The sequence below is a fragment of the Chiloscyllium plagiosum genome, chromosome 45 (genome assembly GCF_004010195.1).
Source record: "Chiloscyllium plagiosum isolate BGI_BamShark_2017 chromosome 45, ASM401019v2, whole genome shotgun sequence".
NCBI lineage: Eukaryota > Metazoa > Chordata > Chondrichthyes > Orectolobiformes > Hemiscylliidae > Chiloscyllium > Chiloscyllium plagiosum.
In genome coordinates, this window is record NC_057754.1 from 355,909 (window position 1) to 380,554 (window position 24,646).

The 24,646-nt window shown below is 43.0% G+C and overlaps 2 protein-coding genes across 4 annotated transcripts in view; one reads left to right on the plus strand and one right to left on the minus strand.

The window, feature by feature from the left end:
* LOC122543972 (serine/threonine-protein kinase MARK2-like) overlaps positions 1–6,225 on the plus strand; it is a 70,236-nt gene extending 64,011 nt beyond the window's left edge. Inside the window, exon 14 of the mRNA XM_043682981.1 lies at positions 997–6,225. Coding sequence (XP_043538916.1) covers positions 997–1,339 — 343 coding nt within the window. The 3' untranslated portion in view covers positions 1,340–6,225. The remainder of the gene's footprint in view (positions 1–996) is intronic.
* The window catches only part of rcor2 (REST corepressor 2), a 73,062-nt gene continuing 52,906 nt past the window's right edge, over positions 4,491–24,646 (minus strand). The window contains exons 6-15 of one of the 3 annotated variants that reach the window (XM_043682542.1): positions 24,189–24,269; positions 22,633–22,685; positions 21,391–21,552; positions 19,060–19,184; positions 18,524–18,596; positions 15,146–15,364; positions 14,412–14,489; positions 13,351–13,408; positions 12,557–12,801; positions 10,234–12,315 (exon numbers count right to left, since the gene is read on the minus strand). In XM_043682542.1, coding sequence (XP_043538477.1) covers positions 11,974–12,315; positions 12,557–12,801; positions 13,351–13,408; positions 14,412–14,489; positions 15,146–15,364; positions 18,524–18,596; positions 19,060–19,184; positions 21,391–21,552; positions 22,633–22,685; positions 24,189–24,269 — 1,436 coding nt within the window. In that variant the 3' untranslated portion in view covers positions 10,234–11,973. Of the gene's footprint in view, positions 4,578–10,233; positions 12,316–12,556; positions 12,802–12,944; positions 13,068–13,350; positions 13,409–14,411; positions 14,490–15,145; positions 15,365–18,523; positions 18,597–19,059; positions 19,185–21,390; positions 21,553–22,632; positions 22,686–24,188; positions 24,270–24,646 lie in introns of those variants that run through there. The other 2 variants (XM_043682543.1, XM_043682544.1) reach the window with 2 other exon arrangements.

Consider the following 24,646-nt stretch of genomic DNA (forward strand, 5'->3'; position numbering starts at 1 on the left):
CAGTTTTTTTTCACACAGTCTCTGTGATGTTCCTAACAGCTGAGGACTGCAGTGGTTTACCACCTCCTTCAGGGCATTTAGGGATGGGTCCACCCTTGGAGCAATTTTTTAAAAATAGGTCATGCTGACCACCTTTTATTTTTCAATACTGAGGTAGAGATTTCCAATCAAATAAATTTGATTGAATAAAGTGAGCAATCAGAGGTTATGGGGGAAAAGGCAGGAAAGTGGAGTTGATGGTCAGATCAGCCATGATCTCATTGAATGGCAGAACAGACTTGATGGGCTGAATAGCCTACTCCTATTCCTCTATCTTATGGTATTTGCAGAAGCTTAAGGTGGCTCAATGGTTAGCACTGCTGCCTCACAATGCCAGGGACCCGGGTTCGATTCCAGCCTTGGGTGACTGTGTGGAGTTTGCACATTCTCTCCATATCTGCATGGGGTTTCCTCCCACAATCCAAAGATGTGCTGGTTAGGGTGAATTGACCATGGGAACTGTAGGGTTACAGGGATAGGGTGGGGCTCTGAGTGGGAAGCTGTTTGGAAGTTCGGTATGCACTTGATAGACTGAATGGCCTGGACTTCTAAAAATTACAATCCTGGCTGTGATTCAAATTAAAAAGGAGGTAGATCTTATGTGCAGTGTGTGTCGTGGGGAGTGATAGGAAAGACTCAGGATGATCTGATGGATTGCTGAAGGTTATGAAAGGTTTTGATAATATAGACATTAAGCTCAATGTGCTCCATCAATATGAAACGTCCCTTGCCTAGAGGGTGGGAAGAATGTGGGACTTGTTCCCATAAGGAAGGGTCAAGGAGAATCCTGTTGATACATTTAAGGGAGGGAAGCTGGATAAACACATGAGAGAAAGGGATAGGGTGGTGGTGAGGCTCATATGGAGCTGAAACATCAGCTGATGGGCTGAATGGCCTGTTTCTGTTTTGTCAACTGGGTTTAATTTGAATTGTAATCTGTCTCGCCTCTTCCTCCAGATCCAATCTCAGTGCGGAGAAAGACGAGAACAAAGATGCCAAACCTAGGTCACTACGTTTCACGTGGAGTATGAAGACAACAAGTTCAATGGAGCCCAATGAAATGATGAAAGAGATCGGCAAGGTTCTGGATGCCAATAACTGTGAGCATGAGGGACGGGAACGGTACATGCTGTTCTGTATGCATGGGGACCCCACCAAGGACAACCTGGTGCAATGGGAGATGGAAGTGTGCAAACTGCCCCGACTCTCCCTCAACGGAGTCCGTTTCAAACGCATATCTGGCACCTCCATAGCATTTAAGAATATAGCGTCCAAAATTGCCAATGAACTCAAGCTGTAAGGAAAGCCATGCGAACTTGTCCAAGATTGTTGGAGGCACCAGGTTTAATCGGGACAGTTGAGCAAGAACTCAAGCTGACACTTTCTGGGCTGGATTCTTTCAGTTTTGAGATTTATTTTTTGCATTAGTGTTTTAAGTTTATTTTTTAGTTTTTTTTATCTGACTGATCATGTATTGCACACATTCTTGACATGTCACTGTGGGATGGCAGATTTGTTGAACTCCACACCCTGCCTCTTTCCTTTTCCCCATATCCCTCCTCCTGCATATATGGTGACTTGAAGCAGAGGCCATTAACTTTGGATCTCACATTGTGCACTACACTAACACTGTAGTGAGTGGATTTCTCCAGGTAGTTGAGATGAAGAAGAGCAGGTTTATTACTTGTGGCCTGAAAAGAGTATGTAATTGTGAGGAACTTCTAAACTCAGCAGTTGCCTAATTATAGACTCAATTGTAGCATTTATTGGATTAAAAGTAATATCCCTCTTCCTCCTCCTGTTTTCCCTTTCCACTCTCCACCTTTTGCTTCCCATACTCTCTCCTTCATTTTTCTCCCACTCTGTACATCATCACTCTTTGGAGAACTGGGCCTGAATAAGGTTTAATTCTCAGAATTCCTGCTTTGTTAACTTGTTCCCAGGGAGAATGAGCCAAGGCCCTTTTCCAAGATTTGTGCCTTCAGTTAGCAACTGGTTCTGATTGTAAACCTTGTGCCAATGGGCTCTCTGCCCAGCTTCTTGATGTTGATTGAAGGATGATTGGTTTGGGATGATGGGGGGCTCACTTTCCAGAATCCCTACGTTCTTAATGTCCCTCTTCCATCTTCTTCCTCCTTATACCACCACCATCATTCACTCACTCACTCTTCCTCCCCCACTCCACAACCCCCCCACCCCCTTCAAGCCTTCACTTTTTTTTCTCCACCCCAACTTATGTCCTGTTACACTACAAAACCAACACTATCTGCTTATGTGCCCAGGAGCTGTTTAAAATCAGGCTCCTCCTTGTGAAATCAGGAGATTGGAACACCATTTCTGTACAAGACAAAATAATCATGGCTGTTTCTGAGTTGTTTCCATTTCATTCTGGAATTCCTGTTTAGATTTATTTACTGAATAGTCCCTTTTAATAGTTTATGCATCCCAGTCAAAGCTTCTTCCCTAACCCAAAGCAACTTAAGTAAAGATTGGAAAAGGGAAGAATTTTTGGAAGGTCTTCGCTGTTGAAGTTTCTGAGAATTTGTAAATTAATTAATGCAATCTTCCTGTCTTCTGTCTTTTTAAAAATTAATTAAGCAGTAGATTAATCTCAAATTATTGACAAACATTCTTTATTCAGCTGAATGTTGAGCTCCCAAACCATTCCTTTATTCCTTCGTCTTCCCCAACAGAATAATTTAAATTGGGTTAAACTTCCAAGGCAGAAATTTCTTCCAGGGTCCCCAACCCCATTTGTTTTTCAACCAGTGACTGTTAAGTAGCCTCTGGTCTGTTAGATGCAGTGTTGGTCCACATTAACTGTGATTATTTCATTTTGCATGACTATTTCCAGGGTATTACAGAGAGATGCGACACAGCAATGTATTTATAAACTTTACCTGTAATCTCCTTCTCACATTGCATGTCTTCATCCACCCAGAGTGAAAATATTATATTCCTCCCTGGTTTCTTTGGTCCTCCTGCCCAGTCGTTCCTGATCTCCCTGAGGCCTGGATGGTGTCACTGGCGAGTTGGACAAGTTCAGTAGGTGTACTGTTTGTTGCTCACCACCAAAGATGCCCCTTCACCGTAGGAACCACGAGTCCCAAGTACCACCAGGGGCTGCCATCCTGTTTCTAGATTAGAAATGCCCCCCTGAAAACGGGGATTGGAGAATAGATGTCCAAAGTACAATGGGCATTAGCCCACTTGGACCTGCTGCTGTCTGAGAGTTTGGTTCTGGCCCCAGTTTGTGAGCTAAGATCAGTAATCAGTGTCTGTGTCCAAGAAGGAAACAGTGACAGGAGAGGTAAGGGAATTGGCATATTCATTGGTTGGGGGAGGAATAGAGAAGCAATTATCAACCTAAAGAAATTATACCTCCCCCCCTACACCCACAAGGATTGGGGATGAAGCAGAGGCATTGTTGTATGTGAAATGTACTTTAAGGACAGCTATGTTTGGGTAGGAGTGAAGGTGGGTCTCTCCTCCAGTTGTGTCCACCCTTTATTTTGTCAGTGTGTGTACTGCTGGCCAGAGTTGTGAAAAGATGAGAGTTGATTGAAAGGGCCAGGGTGAGACTGAACAGGTGAACAAGTTAGGTAAGAAGAGGCAGTGGCAGATGGACTCAGTATTTGGTTTAGTCTCCCACAATCTTTGGCCCCATCTCCAGTCCCTGTCTAAATGAATGCTGGTGATAGAAACTAACTACTGCAAATACAAAGGGTCAGTCATCATGTTACAGCAGTGACCGGGTCTGACACTAAACTCCAGGGTTTCTGAGGTTCCAAGGCAGGTGTTTTTCCCATCTTCAATACTTAAACTGAGGACACAGATATCTGAGCAATCACTCTGCTATTCCAACTGATGCAAACATCTTAACAAAGGCTTGAACCACCATTTTGATTTTCAGTTCAATCTTTATTTAGGTGTTTTCAATTTTAGGAAGTGTGTGTATTATACCTCAACAAGCAGATTTCTCGTTTGATACTGGACTCTCTTGAATGTCAGTGGGCATAGAGAAACTTGCTGTGTCTGACTAGTCCTGGCTTGGATTCCAGCTGAGTTAGGACTCTAGGTCTGGCTCTGCACAGTATGTGCATTGATTAGGCATATTCATAGCCCAAATCTGTATCGACTTCAAACACATAGTTGTCAGGGATTGGGTGATTCAGTTGGTCTGTTCATCGCCAGGATTTTGTTCCTAAGTCAAGTACAGAGGGGATGAAAGCCTTAAGACATGAGCCCCATTCAGTAATCATTTGGTTCTCAGCTGCTGGCAACACACTTGATTGCCATGTGGTATTTGGTTAAGTAGTGATAAGATGTGGTTAATATATCTGCAAAGCTACCTACTTTTTAAACACACTTCCTCCTGGACTGACGCTTTCATCCAGCTGGGAACCAGCAGAACAAGGTGGGATTCCTTCAGTTCATCTCTCTTCACAAGCTCAGACATCTTCTCCCAATTTGTGCAACACTTCTTCATTCAGAGAAATTGATTTCTTGTTCTAATTCAACTCGGATCTTGACAAACACTGTAACATAGAGAAAGCTAATCTTTTAGATTTTCAGTTGTTGCATTGTATTTGCTGATGTAAAAAAGGCCATGCTTTTCTTGTACTGTCAGTTAAATGAGGCTCCTGCTCTCTGTTCAGATCTCCGTTGTCTTGCCTCAAATGACTATTTTATAAAGTTCTTTGAGACAGAAGTTGGTAACTTGACTGATCTGAGACTGCAGTGGGATAATTTCCTAATGAGCAGGTAGAGTACCTGCTTAGTTAAAGGACATATATATAATAGATCACCTGTACATGTAGAGATGACATGCCATTTTCCCATTGCTGTAAATTACCCAAAACAATCTAATCCTTTTTTTCTAATTTGTCTCCTATAGAAAGATGTCTGGCTCTGTGTATCAGAATTATATTATTAACCTGCAGCAATTTCTCGCCTGAAAATTAATTTGCTTTCATGCCCTCTGCCCAGTCCAACCCTATTTTCTTAAGTAATTCTTAATCACATTTTACGTTTAAATATAAATTTGGCTGCAGGGATTTGTTTTTAAAACCCTGGTTTTGCCTGAGGTGCCCCAACATCTCTGTTGACTCTGTTCCTAGGACCAGAGTTCTAGCTCTGCAATCAGTCCCTTTGATGCGAGCCACTCTGTAACATACACATCTCTTTTTTTATTGCTGCATTGCTAATTATGGAGATCAAAACCTGTGGTCCATTCAGATTTGATGTTTGTACAAAATAATTTAAGTAAAAATGGGGTAGTACCCCAATTTCCTACTTCACTTTCCTGCATTTCAGTGTATACTTTGCTGCTGCTGTTATTAAACAGATTCCTTCTTTAGAATGATATCACTCTACCTTGGCTCTTCTGTTATAAAGGCACTGACTTTTGTGGAAAGCCTTGTGGCTTCCATGTAGGGACAACTGCAACTTGCCACTAGTCAGGGACTGGAGTAAGGAACGTGAGGCAGTATCAGTCAAATCACTACCCAACATTCTCACACTCTCTCCGCCCCCTCCCCCCTCCCAACCCCAACATACACACCCACCTCAGTTGTTCCTTTCCCCAAATAGTCAGTCCTGGCTCTTAAAAGCAGTCATTAAAACCATTTGCCAATATTAGTAACATTAATTTTCACCCTAAACAAGCTCTACAGTTTCCACTTGAAACTTGATTTATGACTTTTTAAAATAAAAGATTCAGGGTGCTGTATGCCCTGGCCAAGCAATGGAGAATCCTATTTACACTCCAGTTTATTTGAAGAAGGCTCTGCTGGATTAAATCTGTCTTTGAATTTCAACATCTGTGATGCTAGGGCACTTAGGAACTGCTATGAAATTGAATTCTCAAGGGTTTAAGAACCACTTCCAACCTAATAGATCTGATGTGTGTATGGAGGGGAGGGGTGGGTGTTGTGGAACAAAGAATTTATTTAATTTTTTTAAATCATGAGTTTTGGGGCATATTTTCTGCATGACCCAAACTGGGAAATTGGTTTGTGTAGCTGTTTTTGTGTTAATTTCTTTGAATGATTGATGCCCTTTCATTTGAGAATTGTTTAATTGGAACCTGGCACCAGAGGGAGGAAAATAATGTATTAAATTTGGACTGGGAAAAGTTCACCTTTATGATTATAATAAAGATTCTCCTTCTATAGTTTAACATAACATTGGTCTGCCTGTTGTTATTACAGGTTAAGAGGAATCAGTTCATAAGAGGGTCAATGAGACAAATTGTTCAAATGTTAGCAATGCAAAGGTGGATAAAGCTGCCTCAACAAGTGATATTTCTAATTTTAATAATAGTTATTTCAAATCCACACTCTATTTGTAAGTGAATGGAGAAATAACTTGGAGGACAGAATGGCTTCTTGCTTCTGTGTTATCAACCAAGTCTGCTGATGTTTGTGGTAATTACCCAATGCCAGCTGAGCAGGGGTTGTCCATGTCTTACCTGCTAGGACGTTAGTGGCTGCCTTGGGACTCTTAGTTTTACGGCTGCCCAACTGGGAATAGGTCAACTTCTGCAGCTGGCATCTAAAAACAGTTGAGTTAGGAAAGCTTTTTCCTGCTTTTTTTCACTCTGCTAATTCAATCCAGTTCAGGTCACGCATTGCCATTTCCACATATGGGACAATGGAATCTGGGGTCATGGCCTTTTGAGAACAGTTGAGATCAGCCTTGGCATCATTCCCAGAACCAAAGGCTAGTGACAGGCTCTCCACAGCAGCAAAATCCTTGTGCTCAGTGTTCTGACCATAGGATTCTCTGCATCATGAAAGGCACTGTTCAGTAGTGCATAAAATCACAAAAACATAAATACACATTAACATTTACCATTGGAACGGTTTGAAAAATACACTGAGTCCATGTTTGAGAGAGAAGAATGTACATGGGGCTGTGGGAGAAGATTAAAAGATTGGGTTGAACCCATAATTGATAGCTGAATACTTGTACATTATCTGGAAATCTTGGTCCTTCACTTGGCTGGATCCCAAAGTATTTAAAAAAAAACCAGGAGAATTCCAATATCTGTTCCTCAAATACATTATGATCTTGCTCTGTGCAAACCAGCTGCTGTGTTTCAAACACTACGACAGTGACTACAGTTCCAAAAGTACTTCATTAGATGTCATGAGGTATCAGCACGTAGGGTCAATCATGATGGCTGGGTCGAGTTAACCACAAACCAAAAAACAACACAAGTCTAAGTCAGCAACTAGTAAAATATTTTATTGAAATCCCATCATTCACAATTTCCATTGCTGAACACCTGGAAATTCTGAACTGACTAAGCAGGGAAGAAGTATACCAAACTCACTAAAAAAAAGTTTGTAAAACACCAAAAATAAGTTAAGGAATCGTCAAATGACATTTAAAAAAAACACACGTGAGCACGCACACGCGCGCACACACACACACACTCTTAATAAAAACACAACAGAACATACAGGTAGCTAATACTGAAACAGTTATCCACAGCAGACATGAGCACTGACTGAAGTCTGAGAGGGGCCATACCGGAAAAAATATACTTTTAAAAAAAAAGAGTTCTAGCAGGTATTTAATTGACCTGGAGTCCTGCTAGTCTAGGATACAGAGTGTGAGCGCTGTCCTTTAATAGTGTTGCAGTTCAGCTATTTCACACTCATTCAATTTTGAAATCTATATGAATGCAACATTAAAATGTTGATTTCCCTCACTGGTTCCCTGGAGTAGGGGCCATGGAGGTATTTGTATTAGGGACAGAATGAATATTGCTATACTGCTAAATTGTGCAAGGGTCAAACAGGGCTGAGGAAAAAGGTAACAGCAAATGTTTTAATCCAAGTCTATCTCTCATTCACACAGTATACTTATCACAATCTTTTGACCATTTTCCCCAGAAAGAAAGAATCCAGTTAAAAGCTAAACATTAATCTAACTCAGCAGGTAGTTCATTAGCTTATTCAAGAAATCAGAGAACATCTTTCAGCAAGTGCACTGGAAAACCCAAATTGCTGCTCTTTACCATCTACAGGGTGGCAGAAGGGTTGGAAACAAACTGGCTTTCGAGACAAGAGAATCAAAGTGGGGGGGAAATAGGGAGTCAGGCAGATAACTGACAGAGTCAGGAGCCCACAAAGGAGGATCCTACCTTGGACTGTGGAATGAACTGTAGTTGCTCTTTTCTCACTAAGGCATCAAAGTGGGGCAGCATGCTTTCTTTATAATCATACACAGACAAGTTGAATTGACTGAACAAAGCAAATCTGATATTCAGGATTACTTTCTACAGTCACCTATGAAATAAAGAAGATTGATGACTTCAAGAAGTCTCATTAATTCTGTGTGAACTTATTATTTTATGGCAAAATACAAAATGATACGTGTAAAAGACAGACACCAGTCTGGATAAAGGTAAGGTCATTATTATACATCCCAATCTGATAATAGAGATGGCATTAAAAAAAGGCAATCTGACTGCTTACAGAATTGACTAACACAGGAACACCTTACATCAGGACTAAGTCTGTAAACCTGTGAATCCAATAAAGATTTATGGCTGTAATGGGAAAGGATGCTCCAATTTCAAAACTCTGGATGAAAAATAGTAAGAGAATGTGTCTATCTACAACCTTGCTAAATTTCCAAAAGCACTCTTAAAAGCTCCAGAACCAACTCATAATATATTTAATCATCACACGAGATTCCTTCAAGGAACTCAATGGTTTCCATTCAATCTTGGTGCATCCTGGACACCTTGTCACAGATATGACATGGTTTTGCAGGAAGTAATGTACAGTGCTTGTCCCTGCTCCCTTTCCTACAAACCAGATCATTAAGAGCAGACATGAAATAAGTGCTCATACACATCAGTACTCTGGAGCTAGCAAGTCCAAAGTGAGCTGACACAACCGAGTGATACTTCTGCTGTCATAGGGATTTGCGAAAACCATTCACCAGATCTTAAAACCTGCAAATCAGTTCGAAGTTAAAGTCGATATTAAACAGAGGCAGAAAGGACGTACAACCCTACATTCATTCATTATCCCAAAATTTTAGTTGGCTTTTAGTTTTGGACTGGTGGTGGTGGGAGGGGCAAGTCTTTGGGTGGGGGTCAGGTTAACATCCCACACACAGCACTGAGGCAAGGTCAGGGCAGCTTTGAATGTAAACCCTTCCTGAGATCAGTCAACATTGATCCTCACTTCATTGAAAAACCATATCTGGTCATTTATCTTACCATCATGTGTAAAACTCCCCCTGCTTACATCACTACAGTAACTACACTTCATTGGCTGTAAAGCACTTTCAATGGGGCATCCAGAGATGATGACAGTTACTATAGCAATCAAAGCTCCTTCTGTTTTAGATAATGGGAGATGGTCACCCTGAGTTGTAGTTGGGTGCTAAAGCTTTGGAGTGGCTGGATGGGGTGGGGATGCAGGAGCAAATAGAAGGTGATTAATGGCTGTCAGAAAGGAAGACAGAAATGTGACCATTATGCCCTCTCCCTGAGGGAGCAGTCACCACTCCTAACTCAAGCAGCAAGGTGGTAGCAGGCTAGGTAATACTTCTAGAGAATAGCTTTCTCATCTCAAGTTATTCAGAGTGGCTGGGATCAGTACCCTTCTTCAGAAAGGAAAATAAAACAATTGCTGCAATGAAATTAGACAAAGAGATGAAGGAGGAGAGAATCTCTCAGCCTTCACTTCATTTGGCACAATATGACATTAAAAAACTTCAACAAGAATAAAAAATGATTCCCAGTTACAGGACGAGTCAGAAGCCAGAGGTACACAGATTTAAGAAGATTAGCAAAAGAGAAAGGCAATGAGGAATATTATAACACAGCAAGTTGTTGTGATCTAGAATGCGCTGCCTACTGGGGGAGTAGAAACAGACTCAACAGGAAATATCAAAATGAATTCATAGATTTCATGGAATCCCTACAGCGTGGAAGCAGGCCATTCAGCTCATTGAGTCAACAACAACCCTCTGAAGAGCATTCCACCCAGATCCCCGACACCCTATTCCCATATCCCTTCATTTCCCACAGCTAATCCACCTAACCTGCACATCCGTGGACACAATGAACAATTTAGCATGGTCAATCCACTTAACCTAAACATCTCTGGACTGTGAGAGGAAATCGGAGCACCTGGAGGTAACCCATGCAGACACAGCAAAAATGTGCAAATTCCACCAAACAGTCATCCAAGGGTGGAATCAACCCGGGTTCCTGGCCCTGAGGCAGCAATGCTAACCAACTGTGCCACCCAATTCCAAAAAAAGGTAGAAGGGAAATGTTGCATGGCTGTGGGGCAAGTGAAAAAATTTAGATCAGGTTTTAAAACAGCTTTTGATATGATGGACTGGAATGGATTGTTCCAGGAGTCAAAATTGTAGGAAAACTCAACATTGCTCAAGTAAGCCTTCATCTCATAGACTCTTTTGAGATCTCTGTGATCTCATCACACTTCTCCAATCAAAATCTCTCAGGATCACTGGGTCACTAACTATCCTCCCCAATGACTAATGTTCTGACATTGAGATTCTGTCCATATTTCCAAGAGAAAATCCCAGTTTATGTTTTTAAAACCATAATTCAGACTTTAAAATGGGAGTGCCAGTTAAGGAGAGCAACACACTTTTACACATTGCTCTAGGCCACCATGCGTACTACTAAAGAATACCCCAACACTGTTCAAGTGTACTGCAGTCATATGGAATACAGACTGTGTCTCTCCCTACCCACCCCTGCTTCAGCTATCTGCTTCTTAACGTACCAACACTTTTCCCTACCACCCAAAGGCCTATGGTGAAGCAGTCAGTATCTACAAACAATCTCAGACACTCAAACTACATATGGTCCCTTTTCACGTTTCACAAAGGAAATATTAATTCTTCACTTTTAGTTATTTCATCACCTTCAGCCACCTGATCCTACAGGGTGGACAGATAGCTTCTCCCTCAAGCAGAGAGAAATAGCACTCTAGAAACCTTCTAGCTATCTAGGAACCATGAGGATACAGAAGATTCAAAACAGCAAGTGAACAGGGTAGGAAAAGGAGAGAGGGGACTGGAGGGAAGAGAATAATGCCCCCTTGGGAGATTTTCAATAGACTGGGAGTCTCAGAGACAATCCTGCTACTTAATGTGGACAATTAACACTTCTGGGTGGGCTCCAGGTAAAATAGAACTGAAAATGGCCAATGGGACTAACCCCCTTACCCTGAAACCAACCCAAGATCCAGAACTAACCTACTTCTCCCATCCCCAGGATCTAGTCCAGCACGGACATCCTTCTCACCTGGACTGACTACCCCATATATTCCAGTATCCTGAACTAACCTTCCTCTCCTTGATCAGGGTGAGGTCAGAATCCGTCTGTCTCTCATTCTGGCTCCAGGACTGACCTCCCTCTCCAATCCTGGGGTCCAGGATCCACTCTGTTCTCCCATCCTCGGGTTCAGAACTGATCCTCTCCTCACCTCTTGGGATCCAGGACTGATCCCTACATGCCCATTCCCAAAATTCAAGGTGATCTTGGTTAATCCTCTCAGGGTGAATAGAAGTAAGCAGACCACTGCTTTGTAGTGTTACAGATTCGGGAGGTTGGATCTCCCATATGTTAACAAAGCATCAAAAAGTTAAAACCTTATTTTTCCTTTTAAAAACTAAAGCTTTGAAATTAGTGAACAAAAAAAGCCTTAAAACGCCATTCTGTTGTTGGTGATTGTAGCTACGATGCTTGCAGTCCTGGTTTTCACTGATTGCAGTTATAATGCTCTTCAAGTTAGTTGATCTCATCTACAATGTTTATGACTTCACTGGTTGTTGGTACGAGGCTTGCAGTCTTTGTTGATTGTAGCTGCGATGCTCAAGGCCATGGTTGATTGCAGCTACGATGTTCGTGATCTTGGGTGGAGCTCAGTGTGCAGAAGATGATGGTGATTCAAGCTGGATACCGATGAGGGAGGGGAGGGGCTGCGAGCTAACCGATGACAGGATGGGCCGTGGGTTCGGTCGAGCTCCTGGAGGCAGTGCAACTGCAGGCCGGATCAGTGGGGGAGGTGGTTGATTGAGTGGAGGCCGGGACAGGAGGAAGCGGCCCTGCTGCAGGGGAGGTGGCTGCCTGTGGAGGGCAGGGGCTGCAGGCAGACTCGGTCTGAGCAGCGGCGGAGGCTGTGAGAGGGTCGTTGGGGTCACCGGGGTGGCAGCAGGGGTCGGAGCGGGCGGAGCTGGGGCAGCAAGTACGGGCGTCACTTGGACCTACGGAAAGAGAAGGAGAAGGGGTGGGGAGAAGCAGGGGTTAAAGATCATTGTGAATGGACACAAAACTTGATCCAAATACACAAACCAACAGAACCTAGCCAGATGATCCCACCCCACACTCCTGCAAACTTAATGCCTCATTTATTCAGAAGAATCCAGTAGCCCAAAGCCCTCTCCACCTCACAGCACAACACCTCCACCCCATCCCCCACAACAAGGCAGCATGTAACTCATGTACCTCGGCCTCCTCTTCTTCCTCCTCTTCGCTGCTAGCTAGTGATGGGTTGCAGGCACCACCATCGTCCAGACCCGACAGACTGCCAGCATTGCCCTGTACCTCCTGCTCTGCCTCCCATTCCTGCAGAATCTCCTCCAGGTTGAAACGGCGGCGGTAACTGATAAAGAACGTCTTCACCTGGGCCAGCGTCTTGTTCCCGATCACTTCTGCGATGGCCTGGAAATTCCGCCCATATTTACGAATGCCTGAACACAGAAACATTTTGGGATTTTTTTTCCTTTGGTGTGGAGTTGGGGAATTTCCATCTTCCAACATGCTATCCGAAACAGAGACACAGCGTTCCTTGTACTCCAAGCCCCCTCCCCATTCTCTGTCACCGAGACAATGAGGTGACTGGTGCCCATGTCCACAGTCGATATAGGGTAACGCATGTTTGAATTTATTCCACCTCCCTTGCTCCCCATAGCATCTCAACATAGCTTCAATCAATAAGACCTGGATCAGGAAATGACTGGAATTAAGGAGGTGAGAGAGAGAGAGAGCGAGAGAGAGAGAGAGACAGAGACAGGGTTTAAAACACCAGCATCTTTCTGATCTGACAGGTCAAAACAAGCAGCATCTAGTGCATGAGTGGACTCTGCCTGGTTGAGGAAAAACTCTACAACCTCAGACTGAATGAGATCACTTTTGCCAAAAAGGAGCTACTCAGGAAATAATATGCTGTCAACCTAATTAAATGAGGGTGGGGAAGCATGGCGGTGGAGCCTGCAGTATTCACAAAGATGTGTGGATACCTTGAACAGCCAGGAGCTGCTCCTCGGTCGTCCAGCGTGAGTTGAGCTTCAGATTGGACTGTGGAGACGGAGAATGAGAGAATTACAACACAAAGTATATTGAAAACAAACTATACCAGTACAAGTCATGACATCAGCTCAAAAAATAACCAAAGTCCCATTTCTCCAGCGGACTGTCAGAAACACGAGAAACCCCAAAACATATTACAATCGATGAAAGACTTTGTGAAATGTAGTCACTGTTGTATTGGAGGAAACCAGTTTTGCACACAGAAAGATCCTACACATAAATAATAAAACTACCGTTTTTTTGTGGTGTTGGTTGAGAGAAAAATTGGTCCCAGGACACTGGGAGAACTCTAAGCTGTTCTTTCAGACAGCAGCCATGGAAAATTTTAAACAAGAACCAGAAAGGGTAGGACAGGTAACAGTGCAGCGTTCCCTCAATACTGACCTTCTGATAATGCAGCACTCCTCACCCCTGACCCTCTGACAGTATAGCACTCCCTCAGCAGTGACCCTCCAACAATGCAGAACTCCCTCATTACTGACTCTCCGACAGTGCAACACTCCCTCAGCGCTGACCCTCTGAAAGAGTGGCATTCCCTCAGCGCTGACTCTCCAACAGTGCAGCACTCTCTCAGCACCGACTCTCCGGTAGGGTGGCATTCCCTCAGCAATGACCATCTGACAGGGAGACGTTCCCTCAGCACTGACCCTCTTCAACTGGGATGTCACCTTGTATTAGAAGGCCACTTGTGGAGATTAGAAATCTAACACAACCAGATGGGCCAAATGGGCTTTTTTCTGCTTCAGCTTTTTTTGATTGTATAAGATTCTGCAAACATTCTTGCTATTCAAGAAGCAGTTGAAATTAGTGTTCCAAGAGCCAATATTCCTTCATCAAACCAATATCACAAAATTTGTGTGACTCAGCTCAGACAGAAACAATCTCCAAAATATCTGAACACCACCAACACATTATCACTGTAATAAGGCAGGCATTGGATGGTAAAGGCAATGCACCAATGAAGAGAGGGTTAGCCATATAACACTCATACCTCTGGTGGTCGCAGTTTGTCGATCCCCCCATCCAGTGTTTGCTTTAATGAGCTGTTTATCTGTTTTATTGTCTGAACCTGTGATATAGGAGGGAGACAAAAACACTTACATCTTCAGCAATAATTCATGAACTGCTTCTTTCCCTAAACCGTCCCAATCATCCAGGTCCTGCCGTATCACCCAATCTCTTCGTCCATTGAAATTCATAAAATTTCATCCTTTACCCATCAAGTACTCCCAGGACAGGCACAGTATAGGGTTGGATACAGAGTAAAGTTCCCTCTACACTGTATCCAACAAACACTCCCAGAACTATGATTCTATGATAGGGACAGCACAGGATGAGATACAAACTAAAGTTCCTTCTATATTTGGCTCAACAAATATGCCCAAGGCAGGTCCAACCAGGCATTTAATAAGGTAATGCTCTCTTGACCATTACCAGCAAGATCTTTTTAATTTTGCCTCTCTGCCATCTTGTAACTGGAATTATTAAATTATGCATCATTCTTGCTTTAGTTTCAAAGGATAGAGTGTTGGCAGCTAGACAGTTCTCAAACTCAATTCAACATTGGATTTTAAAACATCAAATTCTTTCTGTTTTTTGGGTGTATTTGACTTCAGAAGTGGAAGGTCAGGATTTAGATCACCGCTGGCCTAGTTAGCATAATGTGCCATCACTTCATCCCACTCCCTCCCCAAACTGCAGACTTCACACTTCCCCGTATGTCACCTGGCGCTTGATGGAGATGAGCTGTGATTCCAACTGTCGGAGAGAGATGGTGGCAGCATTGGGGTTAGCAGAGACTCCAGCAACTTCATCTTGGCTGAGGTACATGTCCTTAGGTGGCCGTCTCTTTGAGCGTGGTGGATGATGGCGATACTGGATGCTCTGAGACTCTCTCTTCACCGTCACTGATTTGCCACTTGTGGGTTTCTGCTCCCCAGAGCGCTATGGGGACAGGAAGAGGAAGAATCACATGCAATATTTAAAATAAGCTGTGTTCTGCATTGGTCAGTGTTTTACATGTTATTGCAATAACTTTCGCTTTTAATTAACCTATGGTATTACTACCCTGCTTTGCAGGCTGGAAACAGTTGTGAGCATCTTGAACTGTTGCAATCATTATGTTCTTCTTTATAGACATTTCCAAAACCCCTTCACATTGCATTACTCTTGTTTCATATCCCTACCCCCATTCAACAAAATATCTAAATGCTCAGAAACTAGGAACAAAAGAGAAGCAGAAATATGAGAGAGATAGTGGACAGGTACAAGATGAATTGAATCTTTATCTTGAGGTCTTTATCATGAAGACTTGTCAAAGTTGCTTTTAAGTGTTGCTGAAAAACATCAGATGTGATTGCACAATTGGACTGCATTTGCTAAATAAACCAGAGTGTGGTAAGAATTACACTTCTGCATACTATAACCAATAAACATTAACAGAGCCTTTCTTTGCAAACACAAAGAATACATATTGCAACTGTTCAAACTCAACAAACTAGGTGATAGCCACATTCTGGTGCATTTCTCAAGTCAATGTCTTGACTAACCAGAATCAACCTGCTAGTTTAACTTTTAAACAAAACATGGATGTTAACCACCAGTTATCATCTATCTGATGCATGGTCCATGGATACATCTGTTCCAGAGTGCAACCAATCAGCACTCTCCTCTGATACAGTACAAATGTCGATTTACCTTTCGTACTTTTTGTGAATTGTCCAAATGAAAGCGAGAGCTTTGAGAAAATGTATCTTTATCCAGCAACACTCACATTCTGTCCAAGTGACCAGTATATGTTTGTTATTTTTCTTTTCTGGTTTGTTTTTCCTGCCCTCTCTTGTTCACTTTTCAGTTTGTTTTCAGACAGCAGTTATTCAGGGACCTGCATTGACACTTGCTGTAGACATTAAGGGGCGGCATGGTGGCTCAGTGGTTAGCACTGCTGCCTCATAGCACCAGGGTCCCAGGTTCAACCCCACCCTCGGGTGACTGTCTGTGTGGAGTTTGCACATTCTTGCCGTGTCTGCATGGGTTTCCTCCAAGTGCTCCGGTTTCCTCCCAGTGCTCCGGTTTCCTCCCACAGTTCAAAGATGTGTAGGTCAGGTGAATTGGCCATAGTGTTAGGTGCATTAGTTAGAAGGAAACGGGTCTGGGTGGGTTACTCTTCGGAGGGTCGGTGTGGGCTAGTTGGGTTGAAGGGCCTGTTTTCGCACTGTAGGGAATCTAATCTAATCATTAAGTCTGTTATCATACAACATGTAATCTTTTGTCATTTAGTCTCTCCTGCCACCAATACATGCCCACCAAACCGATCACAGAGCTCACCTTACATAGAACATAGAAGAATACAGCGCAGTACAGGCCCTTCGGCTCTCGATGTTGCGCCGATCCAAGCCCACCTAACCTACACTAGCCCACTATCCTCCATATGCCTATCCAATGCCCGCTTAAATGCCCATAATGAGGGAGAGTCCACCACTGTACTGGCAGGGCATTCCATGAACTCACGACTCGCTGAGTAAAGAACCTACCCCTAACATCTGTCCTATACCTACCCCCCCTTAATTTAAAGCTATGCCCCCTTGTAATAGCTGACTCCATACGTGGAAAAATATTCTCACTGTCGACCCTATCTAAACCCCTAATCATCTTGTACACCTCTATCAAGTCACCCCTAAACCTTCTTTTCTCCAATGAAAACAACCCCAAGTGCCTCAGCCTTTCCTCATACGATCTTCCTACCATACCAGGCAACATCCTGGTAAACCTCCTCTGCACCCGTTCCAGTGCCTCCACATCCTTCTGTTTCCCAACTTCAACACCACTTTTCAGTTATTAAATTTCTAACTGATCATGTGTCGGTGCAGAAGTCTTTGTTCTGAGATACTGACTTGAAACATGCTTTTTGACCCGCTAAGTGCTCCCAGCATTTTCTCTTTCTATTTAAGATCTGCAGCATCCTGAGCATTCTGCTTTTGTACTGTTGATAAAAAGCTCTACTTTGACCTCCATCTGCAGTAACAGAGTTCAGATCTGGCCTCTCAGGTAGAAGATATTGGCCCTGGAGGGAGTGCAGCACAGATTCACTAGAAGGTATTAATAGGTAAAATTCTGAGGACACAAACACTGACTCCTGCATTCCCTCAAGTAAAGAAGATTAAGGCATGATCTCAATGAGCTGTTTCTTTCATGGAATGTGGGGGTCGCTGGTAAGGATGCTCATCTCCAATTACCTCTAGAACTCTGTGCTTTGTTGGGACATTTCACACAGTTAAGAGTCAACACTTATGGGTCTGGAGTCACATGTAAGCCAGACTGGATAAGGACAGAATTCCTTCCCTAAGGGACATGAGTGAAGCAGATTTTTATTTGAACAACAATTCAGTATAGTTCCACCAGTACTAGTTTCATGGTCACTCTTACTAAGACTAGCTTTCAATTCCAGACTAACTGAATTTCAATTTCACCACCTGCCATGATGGGTCTTCACTCTCTGCCCTAATAATTAGCTGGGCTTCTGGATCCAGTGACAATATCACTGTAACACGATTTGTTTCTGTTTAAGACAATTAAAATTTTTAACCAGGCACAGAGAAGATATTTGCTGTGATTCAGAACAAGGGGACAGAAACTTTAAATCTGAGCCATGGTGATCGTGGGGTGATATCAGAAAGCACTTCTTCAAACGTCTGGAACACTTACCCCTGAAAATTGTTACTGCTGGGGGTCAATCAAAAGTTTCAAAGTTGTGGCAGGCTGATTTTTATTGGTTATGGGATTAAAGGATATACAACAAAAACAGTCAGCAGTTTTGATAGTAGAGGTTTAAATGGCAGAATAGCCTCCTCCTGCTCCAAAGCCAAGACCATACTCTAAGGTCAAATGGAACAGCCACTTAGGAAAATTACTGAATAAGATGAACTTTAGCTAGGAATCCTGAGAATAATTCTGCATAACGTAGCACATTAATTTGGAACAAATCCAACAACTGAACAATGAGTTAAGCCATCCAATTGAGAACACTGGACAATCTGAACACAAAGAGTACAATTTGTTGTCAATGGCTACCCTGTACAGAGTGTGAAAAAGAACAAAACTTACCTCCCTCTTAACATCAGGTTCATAATCACTGTCGTCTGCAATCTGCACTGTCACTTCTTCTGCCTCATCATTACTACAACACAGAAGAGAAACAAGTAAAATGAAAAACAGGAGATAAAGCAGAGACTGAAATAACTTCCAGCGCTTGGCTGATTTTCAGAAACAAGGGGTTCTTTATTCTTAGTTTGAAATTCATGAATGGAGCCACATGTCCTGCTTGCCCAGAAGTGTTTTTATTTATAGAGCTCAGCTAGTGAAAGGAGGGGTTTAACTGAATCACAGATACTGAAGGTCTCCAGCTTGTTTCCTCGGTCAGTGGCTAAGAAAACTTTACGTTGGAAAGCATACCCATCTGAAGGTAGCACCAGGCTGGATTGCCAATAAGATGCCTTTGGTAGGTAATAGATACTTGACAACACTGGGTGAGAAACTGTCATCATTTCCAAAGGTTGTCCACATAGTACCTTGGACATTATAGTTTTAGCAGGGGCTGGGTGTGTGGTGGTAGTGGTGGTACGCAAGAACAATTCACAAACCTGTCTTCCCGCTCCTTCTTGTGTACCAGCTTGCGAGCTTGCCGATCCATCACACTTGTTCGAGTCCGGGTCTTCTTCCAGGAGTAGTAATATTTTACCAGGCTGGAGATAAGTTTGTCTGGTAACTAAAAGAAAGGCAGGATATCACTGCATTATTCACCAGAAACCACCATCAAATTCTGCCATATCATCAGCCTTGCTGTCCTATGCTTCCAATAATTATAAACAAAAAAATACATGCATTACTCCAGCGCCTTTTGCTATCTCAGGACATCTCAAATCGTTTCACACCCAATGAAGCACATTCTTCTCATACACACTCATCAGTATCATATTTTTTACTCATGTAAGATGTGGACTTTGCTAACTAGGCAAGCATTTATTACCCATCCTAATGCCCCTGGAGATAAGGGTGTCTTAAACTGTGGCAGTTTTGTGTATTTTAAGTAGATTCACAAAGCTAGTCAACAGAATCAACATGGAAGATGGTGGATGGAGCACCATGCAAATAGGCTGCTTTATCCTGGATGGTGTGAAGCTTTTACACATCCAGTTAGGCAAGTGGTGAATAATCTGTTTCATTTCTGACATGTGTCTTGTAAACAGTGGACAAGCATTAGGGAGTCAGAAGGGAGATTATTCATTGCAGAATTCTCAGCTTCTGACATGGTAGCCACAGTATTTATGCAGTGAATCCAGTTCAGTTTCTAGACAATGTTATGTTTACATCAGGGATTCAACAATGATAAAGCAGTAAATGTATGACATAATTATTAGATTCTCTGTCATTAGAGATGGTCATTGCCTGGCACTTGCATGGAGCAAATGTTACTTCCTACTTGTCGGGAATCATAGCCTTTGCCGTATCCAGCAGAATCTGCTGTTTTTAATATCATGTGGAGTGAACTGCATTGTCTGAGATGCTTGGGACTTCAGGGGAGGCCAAGATGGATCATTCATTTGGCTCTTCAGGCTGAAGATCGATGCAAATGCTTCAACCTCACCTTTTGTATGGATGTGCTCACCATCACCAACTATGGGATATTTATGGAGCATCCTCCTCCTGTATCATTTAGTCATCCATCTCTACTAAAGACTGAATGTGGAAGGACTTCAGAATTTAAATGTGATCCATTGTTTGTGGGATCACATAGGCTTATCTATTCTAAGCTACTTACACTGTTTGGCATGCAAGTAGACTGATGTTGTAACTTCACCAACGGACACCTCATTTTTAGGTATGCCTGATGCTGCTGCTGACATGCCTTCCTGCACTCTACATTGAACAAGATTTTATCCCTTGGTTTAGTGATAATGGCAGGGTGCAAGGATATTCCAGGTCATGGGATCACAGATTGTGGGCAATGACAATTCTGCTGCTGTTGGTGGCCCACAGATGCCCAGTCTTGAGTCATATATCTATGTGAAATCTCTGATGATGGTGGTGTCTCTAAGATATGATTCTGTGACAAGGATATTGCTTGATTCGTCCATTATGTTGCTCTCCTGGTTTTGGCACAAGGCCCCAGATGTTGCTAAGTAGGATTTTACAGGATTGACAGGCCTGTTCATGAAACTGTCGAATCTGGTGCTCTGATTGATGCTGGGTGGCTCATCTGGTTTTGTTTCTTGTATATACTAATTTCAAAGTCTGATAAAACTAAGTGGCTTGTTAAATCATTACAAAGGACATTTTGGAGTTAACCACATTGCTGTGTGTCCACAGTAATCTGCAGCCAAGACCAGGTGCAGATATCCTTCCCCAAAATGACATTCAAGAACCAGACAGCATTTTACAATAAACCAACAGTGGTTACACTGTCACCAATACACTTTCCATTCCAGAGTTATTAATTGAAATCAAATATTTTCTGTGGTGGGATTCAGCCCCAGAGCTTTTAGCATGGATCTCTGGATTACTAGGCCAGTGACAATGTCACTACTTCATTACCTATCACTTAGGAAAGGCAGCAGTTTACTCATAACAAGGTTCCACAACAGCACTGTGGTAATGACCTGTTCGTCAATTTTAGGTGTTGGCTGAGGAACAGTTAACTGACTCAGGCTCAACTTTCACAGTGATCACATTTGGTATTCGCCCCATCAGAAGTCTGTCTGAATAAATCAACACTCAGTTCAACGCCTGAGTGGGCTGGGAAATGAGCAGTCCAGCCTAGATACAGTCCTATCATGTTCCTGTTCTAACTATATCTATTGGAATGATCCTGATCCACATCACATCAGTGGGAGGAAATGTAAATTTATCGTCATGCAACATCCACTGCCTGATTGGGTAGAACAGCAATCAGGATCCATCATGACAGCGCTCACCATTTGTTGGATGCGCTGGAAGCTCTTCCCATGGAAACTAAAGGCCTGTTCAAATAGCACTTTATCTTCTACAGTCCACTCATCCGGGAAAGGAGTGAAATTGGCCAAGTCAGCGAGAGATTTATCAACATCATGCTTGTGCCATAAGAGCATCCCCAGTGCCTGGGTGGAGAAAGAGAAGGGTGAGATGGGCAGAAAGTGTACAGTGATGCATCTTGTGAGGACTACCAAGGCAATACAGCACATGATGAATGGTAGATACAAAGGATCAGAGGAACCTTGATGCGCATGTCCATAGATCATGTGGAATAAGTGGTTAAGTTAGTGTATGGGATACTTGTCCAAGGCAGAACACAAGAGCTATGAGGTTAGTCAGGCCAGAGCTAATGTACAGTCTCTTCACCACACTATAGGAAGGATATGATTGGACTAGAAAGGGTGCAGGTTAGATTCACCAGGATGCTGCCTAGGCTGGAGATTTTCAGCTATGAAAATGAACAATATAGGGAGGTGCTGTTTGCCTTGGAGCAGAGAAAGCTAAAGAGGCTATGATTGAAGTTGAAAGTAATATAAAGGAATAGGTATACACTTTTCAACTTAGTACAAGGGGCAATTATCCAGGGGCCAAAGATGTGTGATAAGGGGCATACAGTTGAGAGGGTATTTTAAGAAGAAGTTTTTTCATCCAAAGAACGGTGGGTGTCTGGAATTCACTGAAAGATGGTAGATGCAGGAATCATCACAACATTTAAGTAATATTTAAATGAACACTCAAAATGCCATAGCATACAAGACTATGTGCCAAATGCTGGGAAGGGGAAATCAGTGTAGGTAGGGGCCTGATGATGTACTAACATGGGCTGAAAGGCCTCTTTTCATGTCATAATACTTTATGCCTCTATGTGAGCTGGCCAGTGAGACAGAGTGCGAGGAAAATGGAGAGTGGGTGTCTGTAGAGGGGACAGAGAAGGAACACACAGAGGGGGGCACAGAGAGGGAGTAGGGTAGAAACAAAGAGGGAGCCCATGGGTAGTGGGGAGCCCACAGAGAAAGAGAGGGACCCCTCTTGTCGAAGGGGAACAGAGAGGGAACCCACGCGTGGGGGAGCCAGGATAGGATTTGAAGAGGAACAGACAGGGAGCCTTGGGGGGGTACAGAGAGGAGGCCTGCAGTGGGGTGCAAACACAAAGGTAACCCACGGGGGGAATCAGACAGGGAAAATCCGTGAAATCTTCACCATACCTGTTCTATGTTGTACCCATGCTTCTCCTTGGCCATGGCGATATATTCATCGACTGAAAGAGAGATGTAGAGTTAGAAAAGTACACAAAACTGGGTTTGTTCCATCATATCCTGAATTCCAATATCAGTGAAAAAGAAAACTGCCTAAAAGGAAGATTCAGACAACATTCTAATATTTAGCAGTATCATATCAGAGATAATATTGAAAATTATTCAATTTTGGTCCACCAAAATTTGGAGGAGTTGGTGTTGGACCAGGCTGGACAAAGTTAAAAATCACACAACACCAGATTATAGTCCAACTGGTTTATATGGAGGCATTAGCTTTCAAAGCACTGCTTCTTCATCAGGTGGTTGTCTCAAGAAGCAGCGGTTTGAAAGCTGGTGCCTCCAAATAAACCAGTTGAACTATAACCTGGTGTTATATGATTTTTAATTTGGTCCACCAAGATTAGTTTATTTGCTAGCTATTTCTTTAATTAGTTCCTTTATTAGTTCTCTTTCTCTGCAAATTTTCTATTGGCTATTTTTCTCTCTCTGTGATTAGCCCGTTTGATTGTATTGTTTTAATCTCTCTCTGTGTCATAGAGTCATAGAGATGTACAGCACGGAAACAGACCCTTCGGTCCAACCCGTCCATGTCGACCAGTTATCCCAACCCAATCTAGTCCCACCTGCCAGCACCGGGCCCATATCCCTCCAAACCCTTTCTATTCGTGACTGGCCTTCCCATCACCTCTCTTTCTGCGACTGGCCTACCCATTGCTCTTCTCTCTCAACAAATGGTTTACCAATCACGCCTTGCTCCCCCTCACTCTCTTCCTCTGTCTCTCTCTCTCTATTAGTGGCTGATCCATCGGCACACTCTCTCTGTGACTGACCTAGCCATCGCTTCTTGGATTTGGTGCCAACATTCCCTCTAAGCAGTGCAGACATGCATGCAGCTGCTCCAGTGTTCCACGCATGTTGATCACTTCTGGAAGTTGTGGCCACATACAGGCCTCAGAGGCCCACACAGCCAGTAAGGAAGTTAGAGGGAATGCTGATTGACACGCCATCTAACATCCACAACTTTCACTCCTTTCATCACTGATACACAGTGCTGTCACAGTGTATCATCTGATACACTGCAATAACTCACTAAGATTCCTTCAACAACCAGCACCTTTCAAATCTGTGACTTCTGCCAGTGAGAAAGGCTAGAGCAGTAGGTATCACCATCAGCTGCAAGATCCTCTCCAAGCCACACACTATCCTGATTTGGAACTAACACTGATTATTCGTGGTCACTAGGTCAAGCCTGGATATTCAACCCTAATAGCACTGTGGGTGCCCTGAAACCTCAAAAACTACAACAGTTGAAAACTGCAATATTTCACCATCACCTTCTCTAGGGTAATTAATACTGGCATAGCTAGTGACATCCATATCCCAATAATGAATTTACTTCTGACACCATGTCAATAATCAAGCTGAAGTTCTTTTCTATTTTAGATCAGATCCAGGGAAGCTGAATTTTCCTTATTGAAATTGAGATCCTCACCAACAACACTTACGTTTTGCATCAGAAATGTTGTGGTTGGGAGACCATACCAACATGCCCTTTGTATCCTTCTCACTGAAACGGGCAGCACTGTCTATAAAAATACAAATAGAAGTTCAGCTGTAAATAAGAACATTACACATGCTGCATTACTTATTGGAGAATAAGGAAAATTATCACATGGTTGCCCAAGCTATCTCTGTGGTAAAAACAAGGACTGCAGATGCTGTAAAACCAGAGTCTAGGTTAGAGTGGTGCTGGGAAAGCACAGCAGGTCAGGCAGCATCCGAGGAGCAGGAAGATCGACGTTTCGGGCAAAAGCCCTTCATCAGGAATAGAGGCAGGGTGCCTGTAGATTGGAGAGATAAATGAGAGGGGGTGTGGGGGTGGGGAGAAAGTAGCATAGAGTACAATAGGTGAATGGGGGTGAGGATGGAGGTGATAGGTCAGAGAGGAGGGTGGGAGAAGGTA